The 12876-nt window shown below is 54.9% G+C and overlaps 1 protein-coding gene across 1 annotated transcript in view; it reads right to left on the minus strand.

Annotated features, from left to right (window-relative positions):
- SLC43A2 (solute carrier family 43 member 2) overlaps positions 1-12876 on the minus strand; it is a 56242-nt gene that overhangs the window by 10564 nt on the left and 32802 nt on the right. The window contains 7 exon segments of the mRNA XM_017866257.1: positions 2711-2773; positions 2775-2850; positions 4502-4513; positions 8289-8435; positions 8764-8966; positions 9055-9188; positions 10684-10776. Of these exon segments, the coding sequence (XP_017721746.1) occupies positions 2711-2773; positions 2775-2850; positions 4502-4513; positions 8289-8435; positions 8764-8966; positions 9055-9188; positions 10684-10776 (728 nt within the window).

The raw sequence follows: 12876 nt of genomic DNA on the forward strand, positions 1-12876 counted from the left end.
GCTCACTGCAAGCTCCGCCTCCTGGGTTCACGCCATTCTCCTGCCTCAGCCTCCCGAGTAGCTGGGACTACAGGCGCCCGCCTTGTCGCCCGGCTAGATTTTGTATTCTTTAGTAGAGACGGGGTTTCACTGTATTAGCCAGGATGGTCTCGATCTCCTGACCTTGTGATCTGCCCACCTCGGCCTCCCAAAGTGCTGGGATTACAGGTGTGAGCCACCGCGCCCGGCCAAGCACCCTCTGTAATTATCTCTTGTGAATGAATGATTGCCGATCCCAGCCTCACACCCACGCAGACACCCCGGATGATCCAAGAACAGACCCCAGGTGCTCACAGGTATGCAGGGAGCCCCAGGCCCACCACGTCCTAACTGTGCAGCCCCAGGCAAACTACTGCAACTCCTAGTCTCAGCTCCTTCATCTGTGAAATGGGTATAACACTGGTCCCCCCTTCGCCGTGGTGTTGGGAGGCTTCACTGAGATACTGTGCATGGAGTGCTCAGCAGAGGGTCTCATGCAATAAACCGTAGCTGATTATATTAAGGTGAGCCATAGAAAACAGCATTTGGCTGGGTGCGGTGGCTCACACCTGGAATCCCAGCACTTTGGGAGGCTGAGGCGGGCAGATCACAAGGTCAGGAGATCGAGACCATCCTAGCTAACACAGTGAAACCCCGTCTCTACTAAAAATATATATTAAAAAAAAAATTAGCCGGGCGTGGTGGTGGGTACCTGTAGTCCCAGCTACGCAAGAAGCTGAGGCAGGAGAATGGCGTGAACCCGGGAGGCGGAGCTTACAGTGAGCTGAGATCCGGCCACTGCACTCCAGCCTGGACGACAGAGTGAGACTCCGTCTCAAAAAAAAAAGAAAAAAAAGAAAACAGCGTTTAACTCATCCTCTGATCTTGGAGCCCAACCCTTACATAAAGTAGGACTCCAGTACCTTGTTTAATCTTCGCAATCACGAACAACTCTATTACACATACATAATATGGTTACGCAACTTACTACTCAAGCTACTGGGATAAACCTTGCAGGCCAGAGAACAAGGGCTGCTGAGCTCTCGATTGTAATGGAACGAATGAAAGTCACCATCTGACCAGGTTGCGTGCCTCAGGCCTGTAAACAGACTTATACGAGGTTTAAGATGGTGCAGCCACTGCCAAGGGGTGGAGGGAGGGCAGTCTTAGGAGCAAAATGGGGTCTGCTATTCATTGTTCGCACCTTTCCACCTGGTGTCTCTTTTTCTTCCTCGTTACCTCAACGCTTTTGTTTTTCTTTTTGAGACAGTCTCGCTCTGTCGACCAGAGCTGGAGTGCAGGTGGCGCCACTCGCTCACTGCAAGCTCCGCCTCCATGGGTTCAAGCAATTCCTCCTGCTCAGCCTCCTCCGAGGTAGCTGGGACTACAGGCCCGCCACACACCTGGCTAATTTTTTGTATCTTTAGTAGAGACGGGGGGTTTTACCATGTGGCCAGGCTGGTCCTTGAACTCCTGCCTCAGGTTGATCCACCCCCTCGGCCTCACCAAAGTGCTGGGATGAAAGTGTGAGCCTTGCACGGCCCTCAGTGCTTCCTTAAACTTTTTTAAAAAGACATGGTCTTGCTTTGCCACCCCAGACTGGAGATTGCAGCAGCAGATCATGGCTCACTGAACCTAACTGGGCTCCAAGCAGTCCTGCTGCCTTCCTGCCACCTGAAGAGCTGGGACAACAGGCACATGCCACATGCCCAGCTGTGATTTTTAAAGTTTTTTTTTGAGACACACGTCTCACTTTTGTCGCCCAGGCTGAGCGCAATGGTGCGATCACAGCTCACTGCAGCCTCGACCTCTCCGGGGCTCAGGCCGATCCTCTCACATCAGCCTCCCGAGTAGCTGGGACTACACATGCCGCCCACCACACCTGGCCTCATTTTTGTATATTTTTGGTGAAACAGGGCTTCACGCATGTTGTCAGGCTGGTCACTAACTCCTGGGCTCAAGCAATTCACTCACTCAACCTTCCGAAAGGTGGTTGGTATGTAAGGCATAAACCACCAACCTGGCCAAATTTTTTTTTTTTTTTTTTTGGAGACGGAGGTCTGGCTCTGTCACCCAGGCTGGAGTGCAGTGGCCTGGATCTCAGCTCACTGCAAGCTCCGCCGTCCCGGGTTTCACGCCATTCTCCGCCCTCCAGCCTTCTCAGGTAGCTGGGACTACAGGCGCCGCCAACCTCGCTCGGCTAGTTTTTTGTATTTTTTAGTAGAGCGGGGTTTCACCGTGTTAGCCCAGGATGGTCTCATCTCCTGACCTTGGATCCGCCCGTCTCGGCCTCCAAAGTGCTAGGATTACAGGCTTGAGCCACCGGCCCGCCGCCGGGCCAATTTTTAAATTTTGTGTAGAGACGGGAGGCTGGCCATGTTCCCAGGCGGTCCTCGAACTCCTGGCCTCAAGTGATCGCTTCTACGCCAGCCTTTCCACAAGTGCTGGATTACAGGCATGAGTTCACCGCACCTGGCCTCAAACTATATTTCCATAGAATCCAAAGAATTTCCATAAAGTGGGGAGCTGTTTTTAAACGGCATGCTGAGCTGAATGAGTGAGTCCTCGTGGAAGACTCCGGAGGAGCTGGAGCGATCCTCTCTCCCTCTGACCCGCCCCCCCTGTGCCTGACATGCAGTTCTTGGGGTCTTCTGCAGGGGCTGCGGCTGGGAGCCGGGGCACGGCCCTGCACGCATGGTTGGCTCTTTCTCCCTCGGATTCCTCAGAGTGTCCTTCACAGTCCTTCAGCCTCCATCATGATGTAGCCAATGACGGGGGCCGTCGCAGGCACAGCAGCTGGAGCAACGCCGAAGATGGAGGTGGTAGAGGCAACTTGCGGAAGAAGGCACTGCGTCATGGGGCGCCCCGGCAGACAGCCCTGGGGCAGGGACTGGGCACTTGGCTGGGAAGGGGCCTGGTACCACAGGCCTTCTGGGGTCTGCCCCAGAAACCCCCTTCACTGTGGGTCTTGCGGGGAGCCGGAACCTTAACATCTGGCAGTCGAGGCGTAGGAGCACGGGGGTCAGGTCACCTTCTTCCTCAGCTCCAAATCCTGCTTGTTTTTTTTTTTTTTTTTTTTTTGAGAGCCTGCTTGTTTTTTTTTTTTTTTTTTTTTGAGACGGAGCGTCGCTCTGTCACCGCAGGCTGGAGTGCTGTGGCTGGATCTCGGCTCACGCAAGCTCGCATCCCGGGTTCACACCGTTCTCCTGCCTCAGCCTCCCCGGGTAGCTGGGCCCTACAGGTGCACCCACCTCGCCCGGCTAGTTTTTTGTAGTTTTTTAGTAGAGACGGGTTTCACCGTGGATTAGCCAGGATGGGTACTTGATCTCCTGACCTCGTGATCTGCCCGTCTCGGCTCCCAAAGTGCTGGGATTACAGGCCTTTGAGCCACCGCACCCACCTTTCCCCTGCTTGTTTCTAAGCAGCAGCTAAGGAAACCAGAGTGTCACAACGGTGCCTTCCCAGAGCGCCAGGAAGTCGCTAGACTTTGGGAACTACTGTGACGGAGGCTTTCTAAGTGATGGGCTGTCCGTTTCTGCCGTCTAGAAATAGCCCAGAAAGGCCGGGCACAGGTGGCTCACGCTGTCTCCCAGCACTTTGGAAAGCCAGAGGGCGGGTGGATTCACGAGGTTAGGAGTTCAAGACCAAACCTGACCAACATGGTAAAACCCCGTTCTACTAAAAATACCAAAAATTAGCCGGGCATTGGTGGTGCTGTCTGTAACCCAGCTACTCAGGAGCTGAGGCAGGAGAATGACTTGAACCTGGAGGTGGAGGTTGCCAGTGAGCCAGATCATGCCTCTGCCTCCACCCTGGGCAAAAGAGCAAGACTCCATCTTCAAACAGAAAGAAAGAAAAGAGAGAGAGAAGAGAGAGAGAAAGAGAGAAAAGAAAGAAAGAAAGGAAGGAAGGAAGGAAGGAGAAAGAAAGAAAGGAAGGAAGGAAGGAAGGAGAAAGAAAGAAAGGAAGGAAGGAAGGAAGGAAGGAGAAAAAGAAAGAAAGGAAGGAAGGAAGGAGAAAGAAAGGAAGGAAGGAAGGAGAAAGAAAGAAAGGAAGGAAGGAAGGAAGGAAGGAGAAAGAAAGAAAGGAAGGAAGGAAGGAAGGAAGGAGAAAGAAAGAAAGAGAAAGAAAGAAAGAGACAGAGAAAGAAAAGAAAGGAAAGAGAGAGAGAGAAGAAAGAAAGAAAAAGAGAAAGAAAGAAAGAAAAGAAAAGAGAAAAGAAAAGATTGTTTCCAGAAAGGCACCACTCACGGGGCTCTGACGTCAGAGCTTCCATATTCAAAGACTTAAAATTATGGTGGATTTTCCAGGGTAACGGATGCGGAATGTTGATTACCCCACCTTTACCCTCCTCCGGCTCTAGCCAGGAGGCATGTTTGGAGCTTGAGGCGAGGAGCTTCTGGGTTGAACAGAGACTGGCTAGGAAGGGACATCACAGCACTCCCTGATTCCCTGACGATCCCCACCTCCACCCCTTGCTTACCTGTGGCCATCACTGCATCAAGAAAGCAACAGTGAAAAAGCAGAAAGAAGAGAGGTTAGTGGCAGAAATCTCAGTGCTACAGAGAGATGGAGAGAGGAGACAGGCTCACTCTATGCCCAGCACGCACTGCATTTCCCGCACTGCGTTTCCCACCAAGCATGACTCAGGGTGCTCAGGGTAGGCAGCGCTGCAGCCAGGCCTCTGGAAGTGGACTCGGGACAGGGCCCAGCCCGGGCCCCTGCTGACATTCTCCTGTCTGCTGGTGCCAAGTCACAGGTAGGCTGGTGAATCAGGCCTGTGACGTTGGCAGGTAGCGTGACGGGGAAGTGGCGGGCGTGCGGAAGGCCTGGTGCAATCAGGGTCCCTGCCACCACACTGCCTGCGGGAAGTGGCTGTGTCACAGCCACCTCCTGTTGTGCTCAGAGAGAGGGAAAGGTCAAAGAACTCGCCCCAGACGCCCAGCCAAGGCATCTGACACCATGGGTCTCCTCCAGATGGCCAGAGCTGGTCTCCCTTCCACTCCAAGAAGCAGGGACCATGCCTGGGTCTGCTCCCCTTCCCTGGGCCATGGCCCCCCTTCCACAGAGGCCTGGTGGCCCCTGAGCTGCTGCTCTGAGTGGAATGTCCAGAGGCCCTTGGCTGATCCAGTGACTTAAGACCCGTATGTGAGTCCTGGCTCTGACCCTTAACTTGTTCAGGGTTACTCCATCACTCTAGGCCTCGTTTCTCAGTTGTATCTGACGATAGTATCTGTCATAAAGGATGATGTAAACAGATGATCGTATCTATTTAACTCCTAGATTGTTATCAAGTCAAGGACAACAACAGGAAAACATGTCACCTGTCAACTCTGTACAAAGGGAGGGTAGGATGGGTGGCCCCTGACTAGGGGGTAGGGGTGCAGGGGGCACCCAACCCATCTGACCAGCCACAGCCTCTGTACCCTGCTCCCATTTTCAGGCCTCAGTCCCCAAGAACTATTGGCCCTGGACTGTCTTCCCCTCTCAATTCTGGTTTCTCAATGCCGGCTTCTTCCCAGTAAGTGCTACACTCTGAGGGTGGGTGGGAGAGTGAGGCAGCACTGCCCACTTTGGCCGGGCCTGGGCACTGCTGGGGACAGCACAGGCCACGTCTTTCCCATCTCAAGACTGCATTTTTGGCCAGGTGCGGTGACTCATGCCTGTAATCCCAGCTCTTTGGGAGGCTGAGGCAGGTGGATCACTTGAGGTCAGGAGTTTGAGACCAGCCTGACCAACATGGTGAAACCCTGTCTCTACTAAAAACACAAAAATTAGCTGGGCATGGTGGTGCACGCCTGTAACCCCAGCCACTTGGGAGGCTGAGGCAGGAGAATCACTTGAACCCAGGAGGCAGAGGTTGCAGTGAGCCTAGATCGTACCACTGTGCTCCAGCCTGGGTGACAAGACTGAAAATCTGTCTCAAAAACAAAACAAAACAAAAAAACAACTGTATTTTTGGCTGGGCATGGTGGCTCATGCCTGTAATCTCAGCACTTTGGGAGGCTGAGGTGGGAGAATTGCTTGAGCCCAGGAGTTTGAGACCAGCTTGGGCAAAATAGTGAGACCTCATCTTCATGGGAAAAAAAAAAATTTAGCCAGGCATGGTGGCACACACAGATACTTAGGAGGCCGAGGTGGGACGGATCCCTCGAGCCCATGAGTCGGAGGCTGCAGTGAGCTATCAGTGGCACCACTGCACTCCAGCCTGGGTGGCAAAGCAAGACCCTAAATTTAAAAAAAAAAAAAAAAAAAAGCAGCCTTTTCCAAGCTGGCAGCATGCTGGCTACTTAGGGTTTCCCCGAATCTGCACTCCTGTTTGATGGCGGGTCTCAAACGCTGGGCGGCAGCAGAGTCACCGCTCAGAGGCAAGACCTGGAGTCTCCATTTGGAACCAGCACCCGGGAGCCTCTGCTGCGGGTGGTCATGAGGCCATACGTGGAGGGGATGGCTCTGGTGGTTCGAGCCGTCCTTCAGCAGCACAGCACACTCGTTCCTGGGGAGCTGCACAGTTCCTGAGTGTGTGGAAAGTGACTCGAGCTCTGTGGCCGCCTCTCGGCCAGAGCTGGGGCTATGGGTGTTGGGTGTAACAGGTCACAGAAGGAGGAAGGGGAAAACCAGTGCTTCACCTGCCACAGACCGATCTTCCTGGCCTGACTTCCTCTACGTCTTGAAATTGACTTTTTGAACATGGGAAGCAGTTGGAAAAATTCCTCTTGGGCAGCAAAAGATTTCTCAGAGAGCTTGAGTGAAAGACGCTGCAGCAGCAGGGAGAGGCGCCTTTCGAGGGCCAGGGACCGGCTCTCTCGGCACTCCGGGTTTCCACCACTCCAGAGCTGAGTGTTTGTCAGGCTGGGCGTGGGGTTTCGCCTGTAATCCCAGCACTTTGGGGGAGGATCCCTTGAGCCCAGGAGTTCAAGACCAACCTGGGCAACAGAACAAGACGCCATCTCTGCAAAAAATTTAAAAATTAGCTGGGTGCGGTGGCACGCACCTGGGAAGCCCTAAGAGTCAAGGCTGCAGTGTTCGCACCACTGCACTCCAGCTGAAGCAACGCAGGAAGGGACCCTGTCTCAAAAGACAAGGAAGAAAAGACATGATAGATCAGGGTTCCCCAAAGTGTGTTCCACGGGTTTTTTTTTTTTTTTTTTTTTTGAAACAGAGTCTCGCTCTGTCGCCCAGCTGGAGTGCAGTGGTACGATCTCAGCTCACTGCAGCCTCCACCTCCCCGGTTCAAGCGATTCTCCTGCCTCAGCCTCCTGAGTGGCTGGGATGGCAGATGCCCACCACCACGCATGGCTAATTTTTGCATTTTTAGTAGAGACGGGGTTTCACCATATTGGCCAGCCTGGTCTTGAACTCCTGACCTCATGATCCACTTGCCTCAGCCTCCAAAAGTGCTAAGATTACAGGCGTGAGCCATCACGCCCAGCCGAGACTCCCATTTTCAGAGTAGAACTGGCTCTTATCTGGTTCCCTTTGCTATCTTTTGTTAAAGCGGGATTTCTCATCTCCTAAAAACCTGATAACTGCTTCTTCACAAGACCTACAGGATCTTCACCTTGATAAAAACACGTAAACCATCGGAAAAAGTTGCACACCAGGGAGGTTGGGGATGACTAAGGCTGACTCAGCTCAGGCCCTGGGGGGGAAGTCCTGATTTTCTCTGTAGAATCAAAACCTCTCATCAGCTGAAGACCTGCGCTGTTTGAAAAAGTGGCGTGTGGGTTATCAGCTGTGTTTGCTGGAGCTGACAAGCCTCAACTGACCACAGGCCCCGAGGAAACCTCTGCCCCGCCCTGTTTCGCGGTGAGGGATGCAGAGTCCAGCGTGGGCCCGTTGCCCCAACGTCTCCAGCCACGACCTGACCTCGACGTCCAGGGTGTCCACGCACCCACCGTGCCACCTTCTGGGAGGACTTCGGGCTTGACCTGCCGTCTTTCAGCCACACTCAGGTGGAGGGTTCTGTTCTGTTTTCGTTTACAGACACACATGGCAACCCTCCCCCTCAGGCACTGGAAAACACACCCCCCACCCCCAGGCAGCTATTTTGGTCCTTCCCTCCCTCCTGGACCAGGAAACCCTGATGGGGACACGAAACCCAGTTGGGCTGGCTGTGATGAAACAGCTCTGACAGGCAGACCGTGCCTGGGATGCGGCCTTTCCGTGGCCCTGCTGGCCTGGCTCAGCTGAACACATTCTGGCCGGTGGCCAGCGGGCTGGGCTCAGGCCGGGGAGGGACAGTGACCGAGGCTGCCCGGGGCGCCCACCTGTCTTCTGGTCGCCGCTGACCAGGAACTTGAGGATGTTGTTCATGGCGCCCATGTAGAAGATAAGCCGCAGCTGCGTGACGCACATGGTGACGAGGCTGAGCAGCAGGATAGGGCTGAACACGCTGTGCATGAAGGAGGGGGCCGCTGCGGGGAGAGGGTGTGGGGCTCAGGGCCTGGGCTCACTGTCCCCACCACGGGGGCCGTGCAGGTCCCTCCACACTGGAGGCCCGGAGGGGGCCCCTTGGGACAGGACGGGCCTGCTGAGGGTGACGGGGTTGGTGCTGCAGTGTGGTTGCCTCGTGTGTGAAATCAATTAGGCAAATCCCTTTCCCTCCCCCAAGCCTTCCGGAGCGCCTCTGCAGGACAGGGCGGGCGGGGCCGCCTCCCCTTTTGGGGTGAGGTGGAAACGGGGTGAGCCGATACCCACGGAGCACTCCCTGCCCGTCGCCCGGCTGCGGTCTCAGGAAGGTACCTGCGGCGTCCGGCTGGCACTTCACCTCCAGGTCGACGGTGGACAGGCACAGCTTGTGGCCCTCCTGCAGCGCCACCTGCTCCTTGGCACTCCTCATGGAGCTGCCCACGCTCAGGCGCCGGCCCACCGTGGTCACCTGCTTGTAGAACTGCTTCCCTGTGATCTTGTGGTCAAAGCCCAGCCAGCTGAACTTGATCTTCACCCTGGGGTCCCGGGAGAGTGTCTGAGGGTGCTGCCCGGGATCCCGGCTGGGGGGCGGGGGGCAGGCGGGACGGGGGCACCTCTACTTACGAGTAGTCCATGTCCTCCGGGCCCGGGAAGGGCTCCAGGGGCCAGTTAAAGAAGCAGTTGAGGAAAACCAGCCCGGAACAGCCGGCCCAGACCACGAGGATGATGATGAAGGAGACGCCAGCGTCATAGATGAGCTAATGGCACCGCGGGGACAGGGTGGGGTCGGGGAGGGGGCAGAGTTAGCTCAGAGAGGCCAGAGCCACAGCAGGCAGGAGCATCTGGCTGCCCCTGCTGTCCCTGCGCTGAGCCGTGTGAGGAGGCACAGCCCTGCCAGCCTGGGCGTTGGGGCATCAGGCACCCGCCTTCCAGTCCTCCCACCGTGCCTGCCCTGCTGGTTATCTGGGCCTGGCATGTCATTAGCCCCCCAACGTGGAGGCCTTCCTGACCCCCTCACCACAATCACAGCACGTCTCGCAGGCTCGGAGTGATCGGCCCGGCAGAGGGGACAGTGCTTCTGGTCCATCAGCTTGTCTGGCGTTAGTGGGTGGGGCTCCCTGAAGGCAAGAGCCTTCCAGAAGCATCCACTGACGCTTCCCCAGTGCCCTTGAGAGCACACATGGCAGAGGCCAAAGAAATGCTCAAGGAGGCCGGGCGCGGTGACTCACGCCTGTCATCCCAGCACTTTGGAAGGCTGAGGTGGGCGGATCATGAGGTCAAGAGTTCAAGACCAGCCTGACCCACATGGCGAAACCCCGTCTCTACTAAAAATACAAAAATTGGCCAGGTGTGGTGGTGGGCGCCTGTAGTCCCAGCTCCTTGGGAGGCTGAGGCAGGAGAATCACTTGAACCTGGGAGGCAGAGGTTGCAGTGAGCCGAGATTGTGCCACTGCACTCCAGCCTGGGCGACAGAGCGAGACTCTGTCCTCCACCAAAAAAGGAGGAGGAGGAGGAACTTTCGGGATCCTCCCCGCTCCAGGGGCATGAGAATCTCTGCAAGTCCATAGGATGGCTGGCCCCAGAGTCCCAGCGCCCACCACTTCAGTGCCCAGGTGGCCAGCCCATACCGTGAGCCCCTCTCCTCGCCAGCAGCATTCCCACGCACACCCCTGAGGAACGGGGCTTTTACTGAGTGTGAGGGCCAGAGGTGGGAGAAGCCCCTACGGGGCCCTGGCACAGCCACAGGGTCTGGGGAACTTGGGCTGATGGACTGTGAGGTGTTTTGCTTTGTCCTGACCCTGTGTGACTTCCACAGGCTCAAAATCCTGCCTAGGAGGGAAACAGCTGAACTACTTGGCCAAGAGCAGTGCTTTGGCTGGCGGGGAGTAATGGCACAATAACAGCAGGCTGGGGGCAGGGGAGCCAGGGGAGCAGGGGAAGACGAGGAAGGTGAAGGAGACGGTGGCTGGACTCAAAACTGGAGACAAACTCACCCACTGCCCTTTCCCTGCCCCAGCCCAGAAGTGCAAAGGCACCTGCGGCAGACCCTGCAGCCACATGCGTGAATCCTGTCCCCTGAGGCCCTGCGGATTTCAGCTCTCACTCCTGTGATGCCCAGGTGCATCCTGCCCGGGTGGGGGTGGTGAAGAGGGGCCACCCCCGGTGCCCACAATTGCCTCTCTCTTCAGAGAGGGCGGAATTAGCCTGGAGCAGGCCTCTGCACAGACACCAGTGCAAATTACACGTGCTCACCTTGATTCCTGGAAAGGTGACTGCCGAGGAAGCATAGGACCCAATCATCAAGGCTATAAACGTGGACCGAAGGTCGCCGAACATGTTGGGCAACTGAGATAAAAAGCAGAGAAACCTCAGTGGGGAGGATGCACTGGGGAAGGGGAGGAGGAGGGGACAGAGAACGAGGCCCCATCGGCCTCTTCTTCACCTGCCCCTTCCTGTGTGACTCACAGGGGCATTAGTTCAGGGGCAATGATCGCTCACTGAAGGTTTCTCTTTCCTGGACTGAGGCTGATGAGGGCAAGGAGGGAGGTAACGCAGAATACAAGCAGTTGTCTGACTTTCCGGCTGGCAACCCTCCCCATCTCTCTGCTCCTGGCAGAGCCCAGGAGCCTTCCTGTCTTTACAGGGTAACACAGAGATGCCAGAGAACAAAGTTATGAGCCTCGGGCAGGCCTCAAAGGGAGAAAGCCTGTTAAAAATAAGAATCTATTTGGGGATAATAGCGTCATTTTATAAATAAAAATATCAGCATCCCAGAAAGACCAGATGTCAGCAAAAACTGCTTTTGGTTTGGAGAGGGTAGGTTTTTGGAAGATGTCAATCAGAATTCTACAGTTCTCTTCGGTCTGAGGATGAAGCTGGCCCAGGATTCCTGCTTCTGAATTTCTTTTCTTTTCTTTGTTTTGAGATGGGGTTTCACTCTTGTCCAGGCTGGAGTGCAGTGGAGCGAGCTCATTGCAACCTCCGCCTTCCTGGTTCAAGCGATTCTCCTGCCTTAGCCTCCCGAATAGCTGAGATTAGAGATGCCCTCCCCCACACCTGGCTAATTTTTGTATTTTTAGTAGAGACAGAGTTTCACCATGTTGGCCAGGCTGGTCTCAAGTGATCCACCCGCCTCGGCCTCCCAAAATGCTGGGACTACAGGTGTGAGCCACTGTGCCCGGCCTCCTGCTTCTGAATTTCTCAGTGCAAGCAGGGGATTCTCTTCCCACAGGATGTTTTGCCCTAGCAGTTAGCATCCGAGAAGGCCAACGGGAAGAAAGGCCCGGGCTCTCTTCCCAACGAAGCCACTCTCAGCATCTCACATCAGCTCATTCTGGGTACAGGGCAAAAGGGGGCCCACCTGAATAGGACTTCAAGGCTAATTCTTGCTGATTCTACCGAAATTCAGGCCGAGGGCAAACTACATCCTCCCAAAGAGGGACAGCTCCTCTAACCTCAGGAGAGAGCACACTGTGTAGCAAAGCTTTCCTGTTCGCACCCAGTGTCCCTGGCCTTGGGAGCTGCTCTCTGGATAGCTATGCAACCTATTCCATTGAATTCAGGCTGCTTATGGGGACTTAATCTACGTCTCCCCCAACCCTCCCCACTACTCCCCATTTGTCTTGAATCTTTTTTTCTTTCTTTCTTTCTTTTTTTTTTTTTTTTTGAGACAGTCTCGCTCTGTCGTCCAGGCTGGAGTGCAGTGGCGCGATCTCCGCTCACTGCAAGCTCCGCCTCCTAGGTTCAAGCAATTCTCTTGCCTCAGCATCGCGAGTAGCTGGGACTACAGGCGTGAGACACCATGCCCAGCTAATTTTTCTTTCTTTTTTTTTTTTTTGAGATGGAGTCTCACTCTGTCACCCAGGCTGGAGTACAGTGGTGCCATCTCCTCTCACTGCAAGTCCGCCTCCTGGGTTCACGCCGTTCTCCTGCTTCAGCCTCCCGAGTAGCTGGGACTACAGGCGCCCGCCACTGTGCCTAGCTAATTTTTCTGCATTTTCAGTAGAGATGGGGTTTCACCGTGTTAGCCAGGATGGTCTCAATCTCCTGACCTGGTGATCTGCCCACCTCGGCCTCCCAAAGTGCTGGGATTACAGGCATGAGCCACCACGCCCACCCACCATTTTTTTTTGGATGCAGTCTTGCTCTGTCTCCCAGGCTGGGGTGCAGTGGCGCGATCTCAGCTCACTGCAACCTCTGTCTCCTGGGTTCATGCGATTCTCCTGCCTCAGCCTCCCAAGCGGCATCTCCCATTGCAGGTATGAGCCACCATGCTCAGCTAATTTTTGAAATAACCAATTTTTTAAATGGGCAAAGGGACTGAATAGACATTTCTCCAAAGAAGATATACAAATGGCCAATAAGCATATGAAAAGATGCTCAACACCATTAATCATAATGAAATACAAATCAAAGCCACAATGAGACACCACTTGATACCCATTA

The sequence above is a fragment of the Rhinopithecus bieti genome, unplaced genomic scaffold (genome assembly GCF_001698545.2).
Source record: "Rhinopithecus bieti isolate Rb0 unplaced genomic scaffold, ASM169854v2 scaffold_22, whole genome shotgun sequence".
Classification (NCBI taxonomy): Eukaryota; Metazoa; Chordata; class Mammalia; order Primates; family Cercopithecidae; genus Rhinopithecus; species Rhinopithecus bieti.